The sequence below is a fragment of the Cupressus sempervirens genome, chromosome 7 (assembly GCF_028749045.1).
Source record: "Cupressus sempervirens isolate cs-2001-9-10 chromosome 7, ASM2874904v1, whole genome shotgun sequence".
Lineage (NCBI taxonomy): Eukaryota > Viridiplantae > Streptophyta > Pinopsida > Cupressales > Cupressaceae > Cupressus > Cupressus sempervirens.
In genome coordinates, this window is record NC_143124.1 from 903,720,203 (window position 1) to 903,746,263 (window position 26,061).

The 26,061-nt window shown below is 35.1% G+C and overlaps 1 protein-coding gene and 1 long non-coding RNA gene across 4 annotated transcripts in view; both read right to left on the reverse strand.

Annotated features, from left to right (window-relative positions):
• RAPTOR1 (Regulatory-associated protein of TOR 1) overlaps positions 1-23,939 on the reverse strand; it is a 142,631-nt gene extending 118,692 nt beyond the window's left edge. For all 3 annotated transcript variants that reach the window (XR_016354204.1, XM_089793463.1, XM_089793462.1), the window contains exons 1-6: positions 22,581-23,939; positions 15,990-16,092; positions 12,319-12,401; positions 12,027-12,185; positions 11,822-11,938; positions 11,521-11,681 (exon numbers count right to left, since the gene is read on the reverse strand). Coding sequence is in view for 2 of the 3 variants with exons in the window: in XM_089793463.1 (XP_089649589.1) it covers positions 11,521-11,681; positions 11,822-11,938; positions 12,027-12,185; positions 12,319-12,401; positions 15,990-16,092; positions 22,581-22,934 (977 nt within the window). In the remaining variant the exon portion in view is untranslated. The remainder of the gene's footprint in view (positions 1-11,520; positions 11,682-11,821; positions 11,939-12,026; positions 12,186-12,318; positions 12,402-15,989; positions 16,093-22,580) is intronic.
• LOC149550430 (uncharacterized) lies at positions 3,669-5,205 on the reverse strand. Its single transcript, XR_016354521.1, has 4 exons — positions 4,859-5,205; positions 4,618-4,741; positions 4,261-4,523; positions 3,669-4,153 (listed from the first exon to the last, which is right to left on the reverse strand). It is a non-coding gene; the product is annotated as an uncharacterized LOC149550430 (long non-coding RNA).
• Positions 23,940-26,061: the final 2,122 nt, after the last annotated feature.

Below are 26,061 nucleotides of genomic sequence, written 5' to 3' on the forward strand. Positions count from 1 at the left end.
TTAGAGTTCGTAGCACCCATCTCAAAAAAAAATCTTTTGTACTGACTTTTTTCCCAAAACGATATCAAATTGAAATATTGTTAGAAAAAAATAAAAAATCATATTTTGTAAGCTATATTATTGTTAAAGGCTAATTGCCCAATCAGTTGAGTACAATTAATGACGACGAGGGCATGTTCTATAGAAAGCCATCCACCAAGGCCCAAAACCCCTAGTGGCATGTTTGGGCCAGGTTTGAACCCCGAGTGAATTTGATTGATGAAATAACCCTGCACATGGCTACTTAACCAAAGGTAGCTTGTGGTTTAGATGTATGCTTTACTCATATCATTATGAACTCACATATAAAGGCAAATATGCCGATACAATGGCATCTATGTATGCTGACACATTTCCATAAAAAAAAAATTAAAAAAACCAATACTACACTATGATAACAATGAAATCTGGGCAATAACTTTGAGTCAAACTGCTAACTTTTGTCATTAAAGATTGACGCCAGCTTCATGATCAAGAGTCAAGACTATATGGCTCCTTGCAACCTGAATGGATATTATGATGCCCAATCTATAGCCAGCCTTCACTGAGAAATCCATCACTGACCTGAAACAAATCAAATTCCCTTCCAATCCCAGATCTGAAACGCAAGTGTTGTAACTACTGTTAGAAGTCTTTGTAGTGTGACAAGACAAAAATTGCATAGTCGTTTCTTTGCAGAGAATCTCTCATCTAAAATCTGAACGGTGTACAGACCTAAGATGATTTGAATGACCACTTGCAGGTGTATTGCATCTGTAAAAGAGGGAGTTGAGGCTAGATAGCACATGTATATGTATCTACAAGCATCACAAGAGGCATTTTTTAATAAACAAATATTTCCACCTGTAATCACATATGATTAGAGGTGTATTAAACTATGTTCCCCCGAGCTTCCGGGACGGGGAAGGCAGGGGATGGTTGGCTAGGTTTCTAGGACAGCAAAAAAAATTGCCAATTTTGGGGACCGGGGGGACAGCAAGCGAAGTCGGCTACATAAATATAGGAAAAATATAAAATACATGGGGATATTTGGATATATACACTACATTCATATGAAGGCATAGATAAATCATACAACCTATACAACATTTCAATAATCAAACTCAATGAAAATGCTATAATGCATTCACAATTTGTAATTACTGTCAATGTGCATGTAATATTAAAATAACAACATAAAAATTTGAAATATACCCAAGAACATGATTTAGAATTTATTTTCAATAGCAACAAGAACAATAACCCACCTTCCAAATTAAAATGCACTACAATCATCTAATTCTGAAGCTACACTTCAAATTCTTTGTAAGCATAATGATATTTATACAAAAAAGTCCTCTATACAAATCTGATAATGGTATAGGTTTGTTACAGTAAGACGCTATCTTGATGCAACTTCCAATGTTCACCATGTCTTCCACAAAGGACCCAAATCAACCCAAGACCAACCAAGCACTAATGTATTGCCAAAAAATGACATAAGGATGCATGTTCTAGGTCTACAATGCACTTTTCAGACTTTCCCAACACCTTGCAAATAGTCTGCTATATAATTCTGAGCATGTAGTGTGACTGTAACCGCAATGTTAATTCCATGATTCTTAACATAATATTGTCAAATACTAATCAAAGGGACCACTTGCTCCACATGATGTCCATGATGTCCCATCCATCCCAGGGACTTCCAAGGCATCCCCAACCGACGCTAGGATGTATGGACATCCCAAAAAAGAAAATCCTAAGTCCCCAATATTCTGGAACATTTCCTGGGAATTTTCAGAAAAGGGGGACGGGGTGGGGACATCCCCTAGCCATCCCCAAGTCTCTGAAATGTTTTAGTTATAGGGACAGGGCTTTTTTTTGGTAGGGATCGTATCTGAGTAACACAAGTATTAAATCAAAAAAAAGTCCTCAATGAATTTTTTTAGAGCTAAAACGATTATTCCTTCTACTAACATTCAACAATAAGTTTGGTGAGCAAATGACAAGTGTTTTTCAAGGAGCCAGTAGTTATTGAATTATGATGAAAAGAGACTCAAAAGGGGGTAAGATGTTATTTAGTATCTCCGGGGATTGACAATAGCGAACCCTTTTTTTACTAGGTGGTGATCTCACAGAGAAGACACACAAGCAATAGCAAAGAAGCCAAGTTTAGCATGAACTGTACGTGGATGAGAGGGTATTACAGGTGGTTTAGTGTCATTCTAAGACTGTACACTTTATGTCTAAGATATCTGAGGCAAGTATATACATATTGGTATTGAACTCATGTTGTAAGTTGATTGCTACAGTTTCAGAAAACAAATTAGTATTTCACTTTTATGAGGAAGGACAAACTCAAGCTGTGATCTGGAGTGGGTGCTCTATATTGAGGTTGGAGCCTTGAAGATGATACAATGTATTCTAAATAGGAACTCCGCTGTTGTACTGGGTTGTAGCTCGTTGTTGACTGATTAGTGGACTGTGGTTTTTACCAAAAGGGTTTCCACGTGACAAACTTTGTCCGTCATTGTCTTCAATCTTTTCTTGCGAATGAGTTCTATCTATTTTTAATGTGAATATATTGATTCACCTGCTCCCACTCTTAGTCTTTTCTGTGTCTTCAGTCTTGTAGAAACAAATATGACAGAACATTCTGCTATTATTGAGACCTATGTCACAAGGTTTGAATTCGAATTCAAGTTCGTCCATCATAAAATTCAATTGAAATTTGGCAAAGGTAAAAATTCAAAAAAAAATCAACATTAAATTTAAGTTATATATATTTGTGTATTTTTTAATATTAGTAGTATATGCACAAAATTGTCAGTACGTTGTGATATTGCTATCAGGATTTAACTGTGTAATTTTCGAGTCAAACTCATTGACCCATATTTCATGTGTAGTGATTCAAAATGAATCCATCTCTCATGAGAATAAATGGAACACTTAACAATCATTGGATCCAGGTGATGCTCACAGAGGTGATTTCAATACATTGCTAAATAATTTAACATAACTCAATATCATTTTTAAATAAATGAATATTGTATTAAATAATAGTATTATATTTAATAGCATAAATTTCAGATGAAGTTCGGAAAGGGTAAAAATTGGGATGAAGTTTGAATCTCATGGATGACGATCGGCCAAGAGTAGTCTAGAAAAAAATTGAGAAGGTGGGCCCCTTCTTCAGAATTGTTTGCAACAAGAGAAGTCTGCCACATACACTTCCACTGACCCTCTCAGAATTTGTGAAAATGTTGACTAGAAATCATCATAAAATAATATCCAACCTGATGTTGGATAACTGAGCTGCCTTTCTCTTGAAAGGGAACAACAAAAATCTTAGTTGCCAATTCGTGACAAGAATCCGATTCAAGCACGGAATTGGATCCGTGAATTCGGGGATTTTTTATTTTCCCAATTATGATTCATGGAGGATTTGTGCATATATATATATATATATATATATATATATATATATATACACTAAAAAATAAGAGAAATATACATAATTCTAAAACTAAATCATTTCATAGTATGCATCTATGAATCTAGTATACTTGATCAATGACATTGATAATTAATCTATTTTCATGATTATAAAGAAAATCAACACATTCACATTGAATTACTGAAAGTGAAAGTTTGTAACATTCAAAATATAGATCATTAAACTTAAAGTTCGTAACATGATTTACTCATAAAAGAGTCAATAGTCAAGACTAAAAGTTTTTGATTTAATCATCAAATGGATTTTCAAGAAAATTCGCATCAGAAGGGTATTGATGAGCTGCAAGTACTGCATTTGTATTAGTAGAGGAACCCAAACCACCAGTAGTACTAGTAGAGGGGATTGTTAACTCATAATCCTCCTCCTCATCATCCACATCAATCAAAGTGGATCTAGCAAGATCCCGGATGGTCATATCTAAATCAAGAGTCTCAGGTGCTACATCCCAAAGCTTTTCAAGCCCCTTCTTGTACTTAGGATCCTTCCATGACAGCGAGCGCAAATTGTTGTGACAAAACACAAGGTCTTCTGTTTTTTTGAAGCCAATCGGTTGCGTTTGACTGAGTGGATAAAGGAGTAAGTACTCCAATTTCGCTCAGCTGCAGAAGAGCTAGCAACCTAAAGAGAAATTAAAAATTATCAATACAACAATCAAGATAAATAAATTAAATAATAAATTCAAGGAATTGAGAGTGTTAACCTTAAGCTTAAGCTTACAAACTTACTTGGGATAGGACCTTTATGGCAAGAGGTTGGAGGTACATGAAGGTACCACCATTTGATGGCACCCATCCTGCTTCAGTCTGCTATGGCAATAGGGAGGAAATCCTCACCTGAGTTGAAGGCAGCAAATTCACTCCTCACAATTGCCCCAATCTCTAGATCTTGGAATATCTTATCTAGTGCCTTCTTATACCCATCTGCAACCTCTGCATCTCTAAATGGTGACACTCTACCTGGAAGGTTAAGTAGCTCTGCACTATAGTACCTGGGGATAACAAAAGACAATTGAACACTATCAAATATCAATAGCACAAATATTGGATAAAATAAGCACAAGCATTTGATAAGAACTACAGTACCTAGGGGATAGTGCATATGCAAGGAGGTGCAAAGGTGTGGTCATCTTGTTCCATCGATGATCAACAAATTTTTCCACCTTTTGTAAAGGGTGTCCTCAGGATCATTCTCCCTCCTCTGTATGGCCTAGGATATGAAATATGAATAATAATTATAATTAGTGAATATGTCAATTTAAACTTTAGAATTTAGATATCTCTCAAATAAAAAATTCAAATTGTTGTAAAAGAGTGTAAAACTTACCATTTTAATTTTTTCCAGCATACTATCCATGGAATCATAAATGTCCCCAAGGCATGGCTCATCACTGTCTATGAAGCGAAGCATTGTCATTATTGGATCGGTGATTTCCAACACATAACTCACAAGACCCCACCAATCCTCATCTAGTATCATTCTTCTCACATTTATGGCCCTTGCTGTATTGGAATTCTTCCAAATGCCCCATTGGCCACACTAATGACCATCTGTTTCAAATTTTCAATGCTTCTTTTACCTTCACAAGTCGTCTCAAGACGATTGTGTGAGGCAAAGCGAGTTTCAGCAGCCTAAGAACATATTAAACTCAAGTTAGTAATACATTTAAAAATTAAAACATGTTAATGTAAACAACAACAAAAATTAATAATTATGGAATGCAATAATATTCAATTATATAATAAATATACAAATTTACCTTCAATAACTCCAAATCCCAAAAACTCCTAAAAATTGCTTGTGATGTGATGATTTGTCACAAACATTTGAATCTCTTCACCTTCCTCATATATATCCTTTTCACCCAATCTATTTCGGTGCCAATTCCTTTCATCACTAAATTGAGAGAGTGGACGGTGCATGGTGTCCAAAAGATATGATCATACCTAGACTCTACAATTATCCCTGCAGCCCTGCAAACTTTTGCATTGTCCATGACCACTTGGACAACATTATCAGGACTCACTGACTCTATAGCATCAATGAGATGCGTGAAATAAATTCTGCATCTTTCACTTGCCCTTCCCAATCAACTGCCTTCAAGATCATTGCCCCCTTAGGGCATACAGCAATAACATTGATCAATGGACGATTTCTACAATCTTTCCACCCATCCGAAATAATAGACACACCCGATTGAACCCAAATATCTTTTATTGGTTGAAGTTGATCCTCTACATATTTCCTCTCATCATGTAATATGGTAGTGCGCAACTTCTCATAACCAGGCGGTTTGTAACCATGGGGTGCATCATTTACTGCTTCCACCATCTCCCTAAAATAAGGTGATCTCACAAAATTAAATGAAACACCATTTGCAATTAAACAACGTCCAATTTTGTGACCAGCAATGTCTCTCTTTTCATTTTGAAATGCCCTATCTAGTGGGCCCTCTCTTGCGGGTGAGTGGAGATGGGTCTTCATCTTCATCATTTGTAGTTGGCATAGGCAAAAAAAGATGTGTTCTTGTGTTTGTTTGATCGGTTGATGGTGTTGGCAAATTTGTTCTTTTGGAAGCACCACGTTTTGCTTTTGCAACTGCTCTATCAGCATCCTCTTGCTCTTTTGCTAATGCTGCTATTTGTGCAGCTGGTAATCCCTTTTTATCACTACTCAAACACATGTTAATTCCTTCACCCGCAGGGTCCAACAAATGTAGTTTCACTCGGGAATAGGAACTTCTATGTTGTAGGTTGCAATAATTACATTTCCATATGTATGCCCCACCCCCAGGACATTGTGCAATTCTTCTTGTGCGTCTCCATAAAGGAGACCCCTTATCAATTTTGAAGCTTGGTGATGTAGCGCCACCCCCACCCACTGAGCCTTGACTACTCATTGTTCTATTCTTCCAATCTAGAAAAAAAAAATGAAAGAAAACCATGTTTCACACTTACACAACTTTGAAAATTTGGAAAACTTAAAAATAAATCAATAATCTATGAAAGAACTCAAGAATATGGTTGAAATGCATACCTTAAGCACTTCTTGCAAGGTATTTGGAGCTCCACAACCGATCTCCTTCGAATCCAAGCTCTTTACTTCAAACTAGCAAGTATGAGAGAGCAAAATAGATAGTAAATGAACTTGCATTGTGATTTAGAGGGTCGTTTTTAGGGTTTAGGGCCTTTAGAAGAAAAAAAAATTTAAAAATGAGGATGGGCCCACTTTTTTGCAAATTTTTTTGGACCCTGCCGCAAATTCACGCGGATCCGCGCGTGGATCCTCGAGGATCTGGGCCGGATGTGTAGTCCTGCCTATGGATCCGTAAGGATTCGCGCGCCAGGGATCCTTACAGATCCACAGGCAGGATTACAGATCCTGCCCAAATCCTCAAGGATCCATACGCAAATCCGGACCCGAATCCGGATCCAAGGCTAAACAGACGAATCTGGTAACTAAGATGAAAACTAAACTCATTTTTTGACGTGAAAATTGATTTAAAACAAACATAATTTTTAAGATGAAAAATCGATCAAAACCAAACATGACTCTTGAACTGAAAAGTCAATCAAAACTATACAAACACAGATCAAAGAATATATAAGAAATAATTTTTGAGGGAAAATTTTTGTAAACCCAATAGGTAATGTTTAAGGAAAAAATTATTAAAACACCAGCTCTCACTCTGATACCATGAAATTGTTGAATCCCACCAGGTAATTTTTAAGGAAAATTTATTAAAACCCTCTAAAAAAAATTTTAAAGGTTAAAAATTAGAAACCCATCAGATAATATTTGAGGAGCAATTATTAAAAATCCAACAGATTATTTTAGAGGAAAAAATTATTAAAACCTTCACATAAAGGAGTCATACCCAGATAGGCTCCTGGTTTGATACTATGAAATTGTTAAAAACCAGAAGAATAATTGTATTAAAAATGCACTCTTCAATAGAGTTTATAGATGTTAATAATAGTGTAGTCTAGAATAGACTAAATTAAGAAAAACTTTTTAAAAAACATAAATGACATTAAACTAAGGTTCTCGAAGAATGAGCTAAATATAAAAAGAACCTAAGATACTAAAATAAATCTATTGAACACTTCATGTTGCATAATTTTGTTTCTACGGTTTAAGCCAACACTCAAGTACAGCAGAACATCTGCTCTGATATTTGAGGAGCACACTTTATTATTGGTTGAAACATACTGAAGACAAACTTTGCACATGATGCTCATATCTAAATATAGAAAGAACCTAAGATACTAAAATAAATCTAATAAAAAATTCATGTTGCATAGTTTTGTTTCTACGGTTTAAGCCAACATTCAACTACTGCAAAACATCTGCTCTGATATTTTAACAGCACACTTTATTATGATTTGAAATATGTTGAAGACAAACTTTGCACATGATGCTCATACCAGGGAAAGCACTTTGAGTCAGGTATGCTATTCTAGTTCATCATAAAACAAGTACCAGTAAGATTATGTTGTCAGGCTATCTGGAATACTGAAGCCAGCATAGTATGGTCACTGGTGTGATAAACAAAGTTCCATCAAACTCTCTGAAAATCTAATATTTCATGCTTACTCCAAATACATAGATATTTGTTATCATTTTCTCTGAAAAAATTTAGAGGAAAATTCCAATTCTTCAATATGTTCCATCAGATCAAACAAATTTATCTGATCTTTATGGAACAGCAAAGCTTGAATACTAGAAGCCATGTTTGATGGAGAAACCCTTCCTGAGAAAGGAGAGAGAGCTTTTGTTGGTCACTCAGTTGCTGTTCTCCTAAAGCTGCATGCCAGCATTAATAAAAAACAAGACTCGTCTTTGGAGTTGAATCTACTTCCACTGCACACTGATTTTTAAAGCTGCTGGAATAGGCATATCTATTTAGCTTGTTGCTTCACACATATCTTTTAGCTTGTTGCTTCGCAGTCTTTTAGTGCTTTATTTCTGGTTTTTCTAGTGTTTTAGTATGGGCACCACCAGAGTTGTGTTTTCTCAAAACATTTGCAAAACTCAATGCGATAGAAAAACATGATCCATCATCTGATAGTCCTTTTATTCTGCATTGTGTTTCTCACGTTGGTGGATCTTGCTATTGAAATAGAATGCCCAGTTTTAAAATCAAAGTACAAACATCATGTCATATATCTTCTAGTTTTATTATTATTTATACTTTTTGTACATTCAGAAAATTTGTGTTTGCAGGATAACATGCTTATAGTTTTGATTGAACTGTTTTTCAAAAGAGGGATAAATGCTCTAACCCCAAGCTATGAACCAATGAGGCCAAGAAATGGGGGAACTAAATTAGCACCCCGGCAGGATTTGAACCTTGAGGGAAAGAACAGGACTGCTATTTAACCATCACAACATACCAATGCTGGCTTTTATTGAAGATTTCACTTAGGACAGATAAGGCCATGATTTTTGTGTGAAATCTGCATACTATGGTTTGAATTTCAGCTCTTAATATTACTTTCTTTTTAATGTATTTTTAATTGCACACATAAATCAGACTGACAAATAAGGAAATTTTTATCAGAATTCAACTGCATAGTTTCCAAATCAAAGTTGTTGACTCAAAATTCATTACATGTGGGTCGTGCAAACCCATCTCTCACAGGCATGAATGGTCCACTTGTCACTCTATGAATCTAGGCAATGTTATGAGGGATCAGTATCAATACTTCCCAGGAGGCTAATTTATCTTGGTACTACTCCAACTAAGATTCATTAGGGTGGTACTAGGATGGGTGACCTAGTGATATACCATGTTGTTTGACCCTTGTGAGCATCGCACAAATCCGGTATCTGGTAGGTTGCTCTAGTTTGAGGATCTTGCTATTCACTTGGGATGCTCAGTTTTGAAAGAAAAATTCAAACATCAAGTCATCTATATTCTAGTTATAGTATTATTGATGTTTTTTGTACTCTCACATTTGTGCCTGCATGATAACATGCTTAGAGTTATAGTTTTAATTGGCATGATCTTTAAAAGAGGGGTAAATGCTTTGACCCAGAGCTATAAACCAGTGAGGCCAGAAATGGAGGAACTAAACTAGCACCCCAGCAGGATTTGAATCTTAATGGAAAGAACAACACCACTATTTAACCATCAAAACATGCCAATGCTGGCTTTTGTTTAAAGGTTTCATCTGGGACAGTTAAGGCCAAGTTTTTGTGTGCGAAATCTGCATACTATGGTTTGAATTTTAGCTCTTAATTTGCTTTTTATTAATGTATTATCAATCGCACACACAAATCAGGTTGACAAATAAGGTAATTTTTACATTACGTCGTAGCAGGATTCAACTGCATAGTTTTTTGAATCAAAGTTGTTGACCCATAATTCATCAAATGCGGATGGCGGAAACCCATCTCGTGGGCATAAGACTTCCCAAGAGGTGACTTATCTTGGTACTACTCCAACTAAGAATCATTAGAGTTGTACAAGGATGGGTGACCTTGTGATATATCGTGATGTTTCACCCTTGTGAGCATCACCTAGATGCAATAGATGGTAGGTTGACCATTCATGCCCATGTGAACACAACAGACAAAATATGGATCAATAAGTTTGACTTGAAAGATACATTGTTGAATCCTGATAGAATAGCATAAAAATCAGTCTTCTAAAATACATATATATGATATCATTTATGTGTATTGTCTGTGTCTTCTTCCACACCATTCTATCGCTTTGTACATATGATGTTATTTGCGGTATTGTATTTGTCTTCCTCCACAACCATAGTAAATACCATATTGCAACATAAGACCTTTACATGAATGTCATACATAGAAAACCATAGAAATACAAGAACAATTTTCTAATTACGAAAAAAATGCTCTACAAAGCCAATCTTCAGAAATTTAAATAGTGAAGAAAAGATATATTGAGACTAAGTCATGCAAAAGCCTCATATACAATTAGCTGATAAGCAGAATATGTCAATTGATCTACAATAGTATATCTATAAGCATGCTTAAACAGGAAGATACCCTCATAAAAACTCAGCCCTGCTAAGGATGCAGTTTCTTTATTGTCAAACGGGATTTCAACTTGATGTAATTTAATGACATTAAATATGCTCTATCACAAATCATGCAACACAAGAAGCAATTTGAATTGCACAAAACCTTACAACAATTAGGAAGGTCCTAAAATCAATCAAAATCACTATTCATATGCTTGCAATAATTAGTCTCAAAAGAGCATTCAAATGCTAATGAAGACTATTCAAAGTGTTGTATAACAAGAATGGCATATTGACCATAATAGTAAATATAACAGTTGGGAAGTGACATAATAGAAATGCACCTCCTCAAATATGGGCATTTTGGTAATTCTTTAGGTCTTGTTAGATAAATATGTAATCATGTTTAGCAAACAGAAATCCAAAACTAGGAACATAAATTTCAAAAACCAGAAATTTCCCAACGCAACGGGAATAGAAGGATCACTAATTCACCAATTTGGAACGGCTTAAACATCACACACTAAGCTTAATTCCTAGACCAAAAGTGTTAAATAGCCAAAGCTGACTTTTTTTTCCCTGGCTTAATTCTTCCCTTAGTGTGTGATGTTTAAGGGTGGCCCATTAATTTCAGTATCCCAATGTTTTTACGTTCAATTCCATTAGAAGTGAGCTATTTGTGCATAGTCAACAACTTTGCCCTACCTAAAAGAATCATTTCAATATTATGATACATGTAAACACTATATCCATTGTGACACATACTTGAGGGAAATGAGAATAACTTAAGATACAAGATAGATAAACAGTCATTAGCCAAACTCTACATTAAATTGATTCTGTCCCAGAAACCAATCTGTTAATTCACTCCCTAATATGTCCAGTTGCTGTACCCAGCAAAGGAGCTAGCTATTAGCATATCACAAATTGCAGTTTCCCATCATGTGTAAAAAGAATGAGATGATTAGAGGTATTAGAATAAGATAATACCATCGCAATGCAATTTTAATAGGTGTTGTGAGACATGAAGTGAAGATATCAGCTGGAAATGCAGCACTCTGAGGAAGAATCTCATCTGCTCCACAAGCTGCAAGTAATATACAATCCTTCATTGCGACTGCAGAAGAAATACCAGAACCCCAGTCTTGACGCTGGACATCAACCAAAGACACTGTCAAGAAATATATTATATATACTCAAACAAACAATTAACTTATAAAGGGGCATATGTATCTGTTTGGATTAATCATAGAAGATTCATGCACTTCACAGTTTATTGAGTAAAACTTACCTCCAGAAAAGCATTCACAATCATACCAGCAGCAGAACAATCAAACACATAAATTGAGGGTGTCCCAAGCCATGATTCTAATTCATAAACAGACAGGGGAATGTATTGTGTGTAATCCTGCACTCAAAAAAAAAGCCTTCAGCCACCTGACAAAATTATAAGAGACAGAATTATGTTCTACTAAGCACTTTACATTAAATGTAACCTTGTTAAACAGCCAGATTTCCCCATTTGCTGTGGGCTTTGGAACTCCATGTCCATTATAATGGAAAAGCACCCGCTCTGATTTAGCATTCTTGCGGCATTGGCCACAAAGCTTCTTTACCTCTTCAACAGTAGGATCAAGCTGAAGCCTATATCGAGCCTACATATGGAAAGACAGTATACACACAAAAATCCAGTAACCAATTCTGTTTATTCAGAATTGAAATGCTTGACCACCAAATATAAAAAATACTGGCGGCTGCCTCAAATTACTTAGAGAATGAATTTATTACCCGTGGTTGCCACCGTTCATATTGAGCCTGCAAAGCCTTCCCTATAGCATCAATTGCTTTCGGAGCTGCCATGGAAAATGGATCTGAAATTTGATTTTGAAAAATTAAGAATTAATTGCATAGATTTCAGACCTTTTTGCAATGGCATATCTTTTTTAATCAATCTCCTCAATAAAAACATTGATGTCTTCTTTTTAATTTAATGCTAATTTCAGTATTTTTTGACTGGCACTTTTCACTATATAAGAAGAAACAAATTGCATTAACAACAAAAACAAGTGAACCCTGAATATAAAACCAACATATTGCAGTGAAAACTTGAAGAAAAGAAAATACAGGTGTACTAACGAAAAAATTAAAAATTGAGACAAGTGAGTCCTGACTATAAAAACAAGTTAAAAATCATTTAGCTGTGAAAATAAAAATCATGTTGTTTATGGCATTATGCTAGAACAACTCAAGAGATGCAAATTATTTTCTTCATTGGAAACTCATGTGGACTATTAAAAGTCTCTTAAGTAAAAGCTCAGAGAAGGATGAACTGGACCAAAATGTTTCAGGAAGTACATACTGACCTGGCCCAAATGGACTAAGACTAGGATTTTTTAGTCCACGTGAACAATAACTTCAACAATTATAAATTAAAACACATAGCTGACAGGGAACTCCAGAATTTTTTAAGGAGCAAGATCTCAATGTGGAGAAGATGGATAAGATGGAGGACCAAGTATAAAGCATTTGCAATACTTTGAAGCCAATGAATTGAGTTACAAAATAAGGATTCTGGGGCAAAAACGCTAATAAGGATGTACAATCCTCCTGAGTCCTTATATTTATCAAAATGGACTGTGAATATGAATCCTCTCATCTGAAACTAGGAAGCTGGCACCAAGTCATTGACAATACTAATTTGTAGCACCGGTTGCACTCACATGCAAATCTATGAGATGTATTTCAGGAGCAAAATGAGAAGAGATGTTTCATGGTTCTCAAAGCACATTCATGGATAATCTTCACACATTCTGTTCAAAGCTCTTAAAAAAGACACATGGACATAAACATCAAAGCTGCTTCCCACCACTATCTATCAAAAAAAGGTTGAAATGATAAACAGTATATAAATAAGAGCCCAAAAAATATATACCATTGAACATCATTTTAATGAAAAGAAATATCTTCTTAAAGGCCCTCAAAAATGGCAATGAAGTCTGACAAATTTAAGAAAGAAGCAAGAATAGGCAGAAGAGGTAGAAGGAAGCTAAGGCCCAATAACAATATGGCTATAAAGATTGGGAAATTTAAGAAAGCTGCAAGAAAAGCAAGAATAGGTAGAAGTGAACCAAGGCCCAATGATAAAATTCATCGCCGGGCTTACCTTCTTTATATTAGAGGCCTCATAGAAAACCAGCTAGAATATAATAAAATTACATGATCATCATTTCAAATCTTTCAAAACTCTACGTAATAATCTAAGTAAACCTTAAGTCCCTTGAAAATTAATCCTGGGAAAAAAGACAATTAGAAAAAAGTTATGCAGATGTGTTATTTCCTACAAGCCTAAATGTCAAATAAACAGACGAAAAGGATGTTTTTCCAAATTAGACTCAATGTTAGCATGAACAATTTACATCAATTGGCCATGAATTAGCATATCAATCCCCTAAACCACATGGGAGATTTGAAAATCCTCACCCTAGACAATTAGGGGAACTGGGAAGTACAGAACAAATTAATTAAGCCATAGAATACTAAAAATATTCAAAGAACCCTAACAGGGCCAATGGTTGGAAACTCAGCAAGGCTTGGCAATCATTACTGTGTAGAAGGGAAATACTTTAAGTGACCTTTTTTAATACATAAGATAGAGATTATATTAATTTATTTATATCCATTTATCGGATAGCCTTAGCACCATCTTTAATCTAATTAACTATATCTAAATCAATTAATTTTTATTTGTCCCGCAACCACCTTGATCTTTTTCTCTCTAATTATATTTGCTTCCTTGGTTCCATTACTTCTCTTCCCACTTTTTGTTGGGAGATTGTTGGAGATTCCTATTTGGAATTGTTGTTGGTTGTGTTTGGCATTAATGTTTTGCCATTGGTGTCAACATATATGTTTACCAGACAATGTTCCTACTGATGGTCAGTGAGAAGAGAGTTCTTCTGAGAGAGTTCTGCTGAAGACAAAAATTGTTGAACCTCAGCTAGCAAACATTATAGGATGATGTTTGGTGAATCTCCATGTTATGTTTGCCATCGCATGTGTCTGAGTTGACTCGGAGAAGTTACAGGAGATGTGTTCAAGACTGGTTACTGACAGTATTACTGAGAACTATTTCAGACAGTGGTTCTGTTTTTTTGTAAGGTGAGTTTCAGTGAAGCAGAATTTTGGACTGTGGTTCAAAATACTTCATGAAGACGTACATTCATGTCTATCTGCAGATTTACTTGAGGATCAGTGACTCGGAAGTCAATTTGCTTGTTGGACAGTGAAAGGGAATTTATTTCCTGGCCGATTCAATCAAGAAACATGTTATTTGGTTTATTATGGTTATCTATTGGATGATAGCATGTTAATTGATATTGTAATGTATTCTATACTAGCTGACACTTATGGAATCGCATGGGTTGATGTAATTTATTTGAATATTAGGTCTCATATTGAGCCAACCTAACGACTGTTTGAGACTTGTACAAGAGCATGAATTCATGTGTGAATTTGGAGAAGTGAATGTGTAAGTGTGTGTGCTGATGAGAGTGAAAGATGCGAAGATAATGATGCGAGTTTGGATCAAAGACAAAGATCAAAATTGACTGAGAAGAGGTATGAGTGCAATCTAATATTGTACTTCAAAGGAACTGTATTGGCATAGTTGATGCTTTCAGTCAGTTCATCTTAGTGGATTGTTGTCCACGGTGAATTGTTGTTCACACATTAGGCTGTTGCTCTTATTGTATTTGGATTTTGTCCCCAGTCAAGGTTTTGCCCTTGTGAAATGCATAGTTATTCCCTATTGTACACTTAGCAGGGTTTTATATGTACTAGTACACCATCTAGTGGATTTGATCCCCACCTTGGTTCAACAAGCTTGGTTTAAACCTATTTCAGATATCAGTTGTCAAACTTAACTCCCACGGATTTTTACAATTAAAATTAACTCAACAACAAAAGTGGATGGTATTGATTGCATTCTAAATGTAATTGAGCCTTTTATATTCCACTAGAGGTATATGATCCTAGCTAAATGTATGAAGCCCTATGTCCTAATAAAAAAACCACTTGAAAACAATTAAAGATGCAATCTGACAGATAAGACTGATAAATAAGACACAAAAACAATGATTCAACTAACTTTAAAATAGGTTATACAAAATGCAAAGTGATTTAGCCAGAACCGTAATTTATACCGATTAGTAGATATTAAAAATCATCATATAGATGAATTAAAAAATTAGCTTACTATATACTGATTTTTAGTTTGTTTTATGGTGAAAAAGCCCAGAAAATGGAAAGATCCCTGTCAAGATAAAGGAATATATTTTTAAGTTATTCTTCCAAATAAATGAGAAAAAAGGCTTCTCCATTCTCAACGACACAAAACCTCTGCACAGCATATTGTAGCTACAATTACAAAATAACATGTGTGATGTGCACTCATGACTTACCAATCCAGCATTCCATCCGAGCACATGGGGATATCTTGATAACATCTGGAGGATCAACACCAATATTTAAGCACAGAACAAGTGCAACACACCCAGTTTTCATCTGCATGAAAGAGGCTGCCAATCAGATGACCGGATAATGTATAACAAAAATTTTAATAGATGCATGATTGCACTCGCAAACAAAAATGCTAAAGGCATGGAGAATAACTGCAACAATATGCAATACAGGATATTAACTGTATTTGTATAAACATAAAAAGAAGAAAACAAAAAAACAGAATATAATTTACTAATCTCCTGAAACTGTAATTACTGATCTATAATCAAGGCTGGTTAAACTAAAATTCCAACATAAGATTGTCAAATTGTTAAAATACATATAGATTGCGGAAAATTGGAAGCTGTGAATCACTTGATAATTCATACATATAAAAAAACAAAGATCAACAGATTATTTTAGGTGGCAATGTTTCCCATGTACAGTGCTTAATTAACCAAGGCCAAGACTAGTTTCCACAAAATCAATTTCCTAAACAAGATAACAAATTGAAAACCAAATAGCATTTACAGAGCAGTGATTTTATCATATCAAGATCTAGAAGCTACACACATATCAAAGCATCACTAGCTTGCTATCATCTGCTCAGTTATATCCATCTTCAACAAGGCAAATGCACAACTCGGCATTTGTTGATAATCATTAGTCACATCTAAGCAGTAGAATGCATTTTGCATTCTAGCAAACTAATTAGTATTTACCATATATAAAAGAAAGGCATATATTTGGTCCGAAATTGTGTGTTAGTCACATCTAAGCAGTAGAATGCGTTATGCATTCTAGTAAACTAATTAGTATTTCCAATATATAAAAGAAAGGCATATATTTGGTCCGAAAGTGTGCGTGTGTGTGTGTATATATTTATACATCTCTAAAAAAATATTGTTTATGATTTATTTTCATTTTTTGTAAATGAAACACAAGAAGTATCACTATTGGCATTTATTTCAAGAACAGAGACTAAGTGGACTAATCTAATTAGTATTTCCCATATATAAAAGAAAGGCATATATTAGGTCTGAATGCGTGTGTATAAATATACACCCCTCTAAAAAAGTAGTTTAAGATCTTTTTTCATTTTCATATTCGTAAATGAAAAACAGGAAATATCACTATTGCCATTGTTTTCAAGAAAAGACAAACTAAGTGGACTGATCTTTATGCTGGGTTTAGTATCAGCTTGAGACAGAACGAGAGAGAGAGTATAATATTATGTGAGTTATGCAAGTTTCCTTTGCAAGTTCAAGCATTCATGATTCATCTGTTCAGAGGCTTTATTCATATCACCAAGGTATAATAATCGCTCACATGCTAGCTCCACATCTGCAACCTAAATCTCACTTCACAAATTTCAAATTTTATAAATAGTGCTTGTCATCCTATTCTAGTTTTAATCAAGCTCTCATTCCTCATGTGCACCATTCAAATGGCCACCACTCTTGAAATGACAAGAATGAAGAGGATTCAAAAGGAAGACCTACTTGAACTCCTGCTCACCCCCTGCTCAATCAAGACATTGCCACATTGCTTGCTATATAGCACATACCATCATAAACTTATTGTAACCATTAATATTTTGAAGATTAGTTAGCCTTTCATGGGCACTCCTCACATAGATATTAGATTGCAGATTTTGATTGGAAGATTTCAATTCACCTCAACTTTTATAATCAGTACCCCCCTTGCCCCCCACCACTGCCATTCTGTCATCGTCCCCTTGCCATCCCCAAATTTAGGGTACTGGTCCCATCAGCACTGAGACCCATCCCTACATCGCACTGTTCCCCCACAAAAAAACTCCATTGACCTATGGTTCCTATCCAACCAATTTCAAGATATGGAGGTTGCCAAGCTAATAAAGGCTCCTCAAGGAGAGAAACCAAAAAAATATGGTTAGCAAAAAGCAAAATCAATGATTTCAGCAATGCCTATCATATAATAAAGAATAATTTGACAATCTTCATTGAGAAGTAGGCATTCTATGATACTCAAAAAGGATTGGCAAGCCTGAAAATCACCAATTGCACTAGCTATGCATACATTAAGAGTAATTTTTTTGCTTTGATTCATATATAGACATTAAGAGTAATTTTTCATCTCACATTTTCTATCAATCATGCTCCTCACTGGAAAGATATCCATTTTAAACTGCCTTTGCTTGCATTCTTCAGCTTTCATTAAATCATTGCATTGTTGGTTGGTACTCCAAAGCATATTCAAACATTTTGCCTTTGGCTTCATTCGTGCCATAGTACATTTTTGTGGTTATGAGCATAGTTCAAAATATCGTTATAGGCAACTTATCCCCGAAGGCAAAAAAAGGATATCGGAAAATATAGGAGATGAGTCGTAAACTTCTCCAGAAAATATGGAACTTAAAATCGGTTATATCAAACAAAATTTTGTTTTTCCAATCCTAATGAAACCTTATTTCTCCTCTTTGCCCTTTCTCTCCTCTCCAAATCTGTTTTTTCAATCAAAAAATGTTTTTCTAGGCCATCCTTGCCAATAATACTCTTGTGGTTGAATAGTTTGCTATTTATCACAATAAAACAGGGAAATACTAAGGATATTTTACCAAATTATCTGTGATATTTTGAAACTTCTCTGCAATTGCTTATCTGAGATAACTGACTTTAGTTCTCGAGAACCAAAGTAAAAAATCATATGAGATATTTTGATCTATGGTTATGATTGTAGTTACCAGCTTTAGTTTATAATTTCATAGCAATTTTGGCTATTTATGGTAGTTTTCTAAAAACTATCATTCTTTGTATATACTTTTTTAATAGTATATATTAATGTCATGAGTAAAGTTAATAGCTTTTGTTTTTAACAATCTTGGCAACTCATGGTAGTACTCTATGAACTATTATTATACTTAAACAGTGGTATGAGCAACTTAAGAAATTAGAAAACATTCATCGTTGCTGAAACATGAAACAAATCAGGGTTTCCGAAATTCAATTTCAAGGCATTAAAGAGGAATACCTATTTGGCAAGAAATGGTAGTGTGAGAAGAGATTCCAACAACTCTTTATTTCTGAATAGTGGATCTCATTACAAAGCACAATAGGAAGTTGTGAAAAGGGGCCCCTCTTTAGCTTCTTCAAGGGAATGTAAGTGGCTCATGGTTGAAGAGACTTTAAATTTGAGTCAAAAACTTAATGATATCCTAATTAGATGCTACTATCGAGAGTGTAACAAAGTGGTCGATTTCCTTGGGAAATGTAGTAATCAACAAATCTACTCTTCATCTTTGTTTAGCCACTAGTTGGATTCTTGGATTGGGTTGGATAAACTTCCATGTGCCCATTTTTTGCCTCGACTAGCCTATTGGCAAACCATCTTCATGATGGAAGATATTAATTTCCCAGTATTTCTTCTGATGGCTTTCTCCTCTTCATCTTTGTTTAGCCACCAGTTAGATTCTTAGACTAGGTTGGATAAACTTCAATATGCCCGTTTTTGACCTCGTAGCACATTGGCTAACCATCTTCATGATGGTAGATCTTAATTTCCCAATATCTCTTGTAATAGTTTTCTCCTCTTCATTGCAATCTCCTTAAAAGGCTAAATGCTTATTGGTTTTGTCAAGCAAGTGAAAGAGCTCATACTTATGCTCACATGACATAAATGGCCTTTGAGTTTTGCAAATGTAATCTTTCATTTATGGGTTTCATGTTACATCTTCTAAGCATTCTCTTAATCACTTTCTTCTTGTTGTGCTTTCACAATATTTATTTTCAAGGGGAGTTTTGAGGACGGTTTGCACATATTGCACCCAAAATAATGTTTCCAAACAATAGCCCTACCTCAATGGTACCTAGTTTCTAATTGATGCCTATGTTTCTTTTTCCAATGCCCAATACTCTGTCTGTGAATTTGGTAAAATAAGTGCTTGGTTCATTAATCCAGGAAGAGACATGGAGGCTTCCATTTTATTAAATTTTCAAGTAAAATGGGTTATGACTGTATCATCTCTTGAGGTGCACAACTCAAAGTTCTATATCCTCCTCCAATCACAAAATGATGTTTTTGGTTCACATGTCAATGAAAAGGCGACGCAATAGTTGAAATTTGTTCTTCTTGAGTTCTCATCCTCTTCTACATGCTTACAGTGAGAAAACAGTCTTCCTCCCAAATTTTCTCACATTGAGTTTGGAATTTGTAACTCTTCACAATATATACTTTGTTCTGGCTTCTTTAATACTCACATAAACCTCCCTTCTTTCGGAAACATGTAAAAAGTGATTATGTCCTCTTGTTAACCTTTCCTATACTTTGTATGAAGGTATCTGTTTAATTGAGCTTTGGCATGACTCTAGTATTCTTTTTTCTTGATTCTTACAAATATTTAAGCATATCTGATTTTCCCTCTATAAGTCTTGTACCTTGGACTTCGCTTCAGATTTTACAGTATCATTGAGTATTCGACATGGCTAGCCTATGAAACCTTCTACAAATTTGTAGTGATTTAATCAAAAACTTAGCATGCAAATTTTTATACACAAACTCCAAGTGTGTTAGCAAAGCTCCAAACAAGATAGAAGGATCATAACACTGATAACAAGTGATTCAGGATGCTCGAATAATTGCCTGGCACAAACCCAAATACAGGTTCAACAATTATTCTCTTTTTTATACAGCATAAATTCATGAACTTGCATACATATATACATAGACAACGGTATAGCACAGAAGTCCATTTAACATGAAAGGTATAACAATTAAAATGAACCAGAACAGCTGATGTACAACATACACACAGACATCAAACCTAGGTGGCGTGATATCCTCAGAAACATCGGATTACACATGAGTCTGATTTTTCCACTTAAAGACCTTTGCAGACCCAACAATCAGCAAGAACGCACTCAACATACACTTCTAACTCTACACATGTTTAACACCACAGCATCTCTATATTTACAAGCTAAGATGTCTAACCCCATCACTTCTGCAGAAATGCTTATCTGCTATTACAAGAAAATATATAACCAATAAAATTGATAACCACATGCTAACTCCGTAATAACCAAAGCTTGACCTAATTCACAGAATCATATAATTGAATAAAACCATTATTTGGAATCCAAATAACATTTGCTCAGAAAAGGATTCCAAATAGTTTACAAACAGTACAGGATAAAGTAATTTACAAGATCTTTGATGCAAATTATCCACCACTCTGATCCAATAGATACATACACTAAAGCAAAATGAAGAAAAGTTCTAGGAATAAAAAGGGGAAGAATACTTGACAGCTAAGCATAAAAAAAGGAACAAAACTTGCCACAGTCAGCAATTGACAGAAGTTGCTCATACCGCTAAGTGAAGAAATACAGGATAAAACAAGATCTATTGATTGCAAAAACAAACTCGTTCATTCAGTCAGAGGCCTGACACAGAAGCACTAGAATCATAAGAGTATAAAGATTTATTCACCTTAAACAGAACTTGCTATTAAAATAAATGCGCTAATAACGAATGCCAAGCCCCAAGTCAACAAAAAATAGCCACCAACCCCGAATGGTCAAATGCAACAAGTAACAATCAGATGTGGATTGTGCATTAGCCCCACTGTGCAACTAGAGAGCTTGAGAAAACAGAAAAAGGGTGGCAAGCTGAATGCAAAAGACAATCTTTTGAGCAATCAAACTCAAATGCCACCATTCTAATGTTCCACGAGACTGCTATTTGGCGGAGTAAATGCAAGAAACAACAATACTTAATAATTAAACTTGTGTACAACTCAAAGGCTTTTTCCATAACACTAAAAGCTAAAAAACAAGAAATTGAGAGATCAAACTCAACATCCTTCATCCTAAAGTTATGGGATAGATAGCATTCAGCAGAATAAATACACAGAGGTAACAAATTAGCAAAACAAGCACCATCTGAATAGTAATGTACAACAATCCTCATAAAAAACAGACTCGCCACGACAAAAGAAATGAATATAAGACATAGCGACCTCTGCAACACGCATCAAAGTACCACCAGACAAACCCTACTTGTAAGGAACATTTGGTACCCCTCAAGCTAAATGCGCCGGGTGCAACGCATTCAGAAAACGGATTTCTACCATGCACAGCTGCAAAATACTACTTAGAAACACAGTGAGACTGTCGGGCACTACAGATTGAAAAGGTTGGGGTGGTTTCGCCTAAAGTGTATTCCCCGGGTCATCATAATGGCATGGGCGTGTTCACCCTGAAGAATTTGTTCACGGCAGAGGCAAGACTCGGGCATCTTAATAAACATGCGCCCGAAATTGTCCCTCAGCCTCGCCAGCTCAAATTCAAATCCAGTCAAAAAGTGACAACTCCAGCTAACACATAAAAATACACACAGTTGAATTAAGACGCACTATGTCGATATACTATGGACTCTGGAAATCTAACGTCTACAACTAACAAATTGCAAAACACGCGACACCAAAAAAATGAATGAAATCCATAATACAAAATACAGCCTCATAACAAACAACCACCAAAATTTCAAGAAAGCAAATAAAATTAAATTACCCGGTCCTTCATTCGCCATTTGGAAACTAAACCGCTCTCAGACGGTCCAGACGGCGTGCAAGCCTCGAAGGCATCATGTCTGAGGTCATTAAAATACACGGTCTGAGGCAAATAAACAATACTAGTGCTAGTATTAGCACTCGATGTGGACGCCGATACTGCAGCAGCAGCAGATGCAGAAGTAACAGCAAAGACGTCTCCCTGCGCTAGTCTCCTGCTGCTAATCCCATCCTCAAACGCAATGCGTGCACCCATCTGATTACCAGCCATATGATTAATACTACTATTGTTAACTTTATCCCCCTCCCTACTACACCCGCCTGAATCCAACACGGCCAGATCTCCCAGTGCCATCCAAAAAACACTAACCTTACACCCCCGTCCTCTTCGACAAACCTTATTTAAAATCTTCCTCTTCCAATTTCTTATTCAATAGCCCTCTATTTGAACCATTCTTCAGTGGCACTGATATTACATATTGATTTCTCCTGCAATACCCTTCACCGTCGATTACTTCTACAGAAAATCTGAAACCCTTCTCTCCTGGTTCTTTTCTCCAAGCTGAGCTTTCCTATGCTAATTTCTTCCCCAATAACCCCAGTTATACTTCAATCACTCCGAATATAAAACCTTATCTACTGTTTCCTTCTTCAATATCAAACTTCTCTGCTGATTTCTTCTTCAAATCTAATTTCCTTGATTACCCTATATTTAAATCCTTTCCCGTTGATTACATATTCGATAACACCAAATGCAAACCCTCGTCCGCTAATTTTCCTCCGAATTCAAACCCCGCTAAATACCCTCCATTCTGCCCATCAACCAAAACTAAAATAAGTGATATTGACAAATCCAGAGGCCGCCATAGCTGTCGACGAACATATGCAGCACAAACCTTTCCAAACACCGCAGATGAGGATTCCGGTGCTGTCAAGAAAAGCAGCCGTTTTTCGTCGTCCGTTTTATTTTTTATTTTTGGTGTTTTTGACTGGCTGGCTGTCTTATTACAGAGTAACACTGTCCCGTTTCCTAAACAAAACCCAAGTGGTATTTACTTCTGCATGAGAAGGCACAGCCGTAAATAGTTAAAAGTACTCAACAATGGAGACACTTGGTGTCCAAATACAGGCGAGCCAATCTGACATATACATAATATATACATGTGGGTATAAATATATGTATGCGTATACGTCGTCTGTGGCTGAAACAGCATGCGGCGGCGGCGGCGGCAGAAGAAGGAGGAGGTCGATGAGTTGCAGGTTAGAGGGGTAAATTTAACGGGCAGGCAGCCCTTCCAGCATGAGAAGAAATTAAGGCTGAAATTTTTTTAAATTAAATAAAAACAATCCGGCTGGACTTGGGTTTGAGATTTAGGTTTGTAAGGGGTTTTATATATTTTTTAATTGACGGGATGGAGAAGGTTCATCAAGAGCTGGAAAGCACCTAAGAGATGGTGAAGTCACCTTTGAACGAGTGGGTTTTATTTGTTTGCTAAGACAACTCTATACTAGCATTTGTATATTTTTGGAGGTGTATTCGATGGATATTTAACTTGCAAATCTTCATTATGATTTTCGAAATTTTACTTAAATCGTTTGTTTCACTCAAAAGATGCATGTGAAGACACATTTTTATGCATAATCTTGGAGTTGAAAGCAAATTTCAAAAAGTAGTCCAATCTATTATTTTTACACTCCTTAAAAAAACATAACCAGGGTTTGATTTTCAATTCCGACTTGCTAGTAGGAAGTTGGAAAACCTAGTTTTGAGGCAAAATTGGAAGTCCAGTATGCTAATTCCATTTGGTTTAGCCAAATCAGGGTTTTGCAAATCTTCATGCTGATTTTTGGAGTTTTACTTAAATCATTTGTTTCCCTTGGAAGATGCATGTGAAGACATATTTTTATGCGTAATCTTGGAGTTGAAAGCAAATTTCAAAAAGTAGTCCAATTTATTGTTTTTACACTCCTTAAAAAACATAACCAAGGTTTGATTTTCAATTCCTACTTGCTAGTAGGAAGTTGGAAAACCTAGTTTTGAGGCAAAATTGGAAGTTCAGTATGCTAATTCCATTTTGCTAATTTTGAAACAAACACAAAAAATTTCAAATCTAGATTTTGAAAAAGCCAATTCCTGCCATCTTCCAGGACCCTAAAGCGGAATGTGTAGAGTTGGTTTGAAATCAATCTCATTATTAAAAAAAGTGGGTGTGTATTTTTTTTAAACATGGCTATAAACTAGTTGTTGCACGTTTATGTACGTGCAATAATTAGTCGATAGGAGTCATCTATGTATATGATTGAAAAATGGGTGCATATTAGATAGAGTTCAAATTTCATACTTTTAATAGAGAGGAATTTTCATTATTTCTATAGTAGAGGCCTTTGCATATTATTTCACTGCAATTGTGAAAGAGCTTTTGATTGGTTGTGAAAGAATGTAAAACAAGAAACAAACATCTTGTCAAAATATGCATTCATTTATCTTTAGAGTGCATTTATAATGGTATAGTTCAATCATAACTATCATTAAATAATCACCCTAAGATAGAAAAAATTGAAGAAACAAAAGTAAAAGGAAATATTTAAGGAAGCTATCCAATTGTTGATCTTAACATAATAGAAAGTTGCACTTGCCTAATTAGTCTTACAACTTTTCTATCATAAATTCAAAATTGGGGAGCAAAGCTCCCACATAAAGCCTACTAAGGGAAAAAAATAAGAGAAGCATGAGGATTTTTTTTTCTATATGTGGGAAAAAGATGAGTTGGAAGAGAGTGGCATGGTGTCAATATAAGTTAATCAAAAAGTTACAAAAGTAATATTTAAAATATAGAAAAGTGATGAAGTCCTGAGGGTCTAATTTTACTTACCGTTCTTAATATTAAAGTAAAAAATATGCAAATCAAGATGAAATTTGTTATTTTAAACTATTGTTATTGTGTTTTTATAAACAATTTAAAAATTTGTTTTTTTATAAACTACATTTTGATAAGAAACAAAACATGTGGAGAAAAATGATAGCATTATTGAAATAAATACATCGCACAAATGTAGACATAATACAACATGTTAAGCTTTTTCTACTTCAAAATAATTGTTCCCTATCAATCTAGCTTTGTGTTTTATCAACATTTTGGTATACCGACATATTTTTGTCTTACAATTGAGATATGATGTCAATATGTGTCCAGAGGTGTTAAATATTAGTTTTTATATTTTGGCTTGCTCCATTGTAGAATTTATAAATTTCTAACCATCAAATTGTCTTGAACTATTTATGTACTTGTAAGAATGATCTACATTCCTCCACTCCCAATTGTTCTAGTAATGTGGTTGAGTGATATGGTTATATAGTCATTAAATTATGTCGCATTAAACATATGTAATAGTTTTGGATGACTACACTTCATTTTAAAAAAATTGGTTGACATTAATTTGTAGCATTTGTTTTTTATTAAGTAAAACAAGTTTTTTACAAG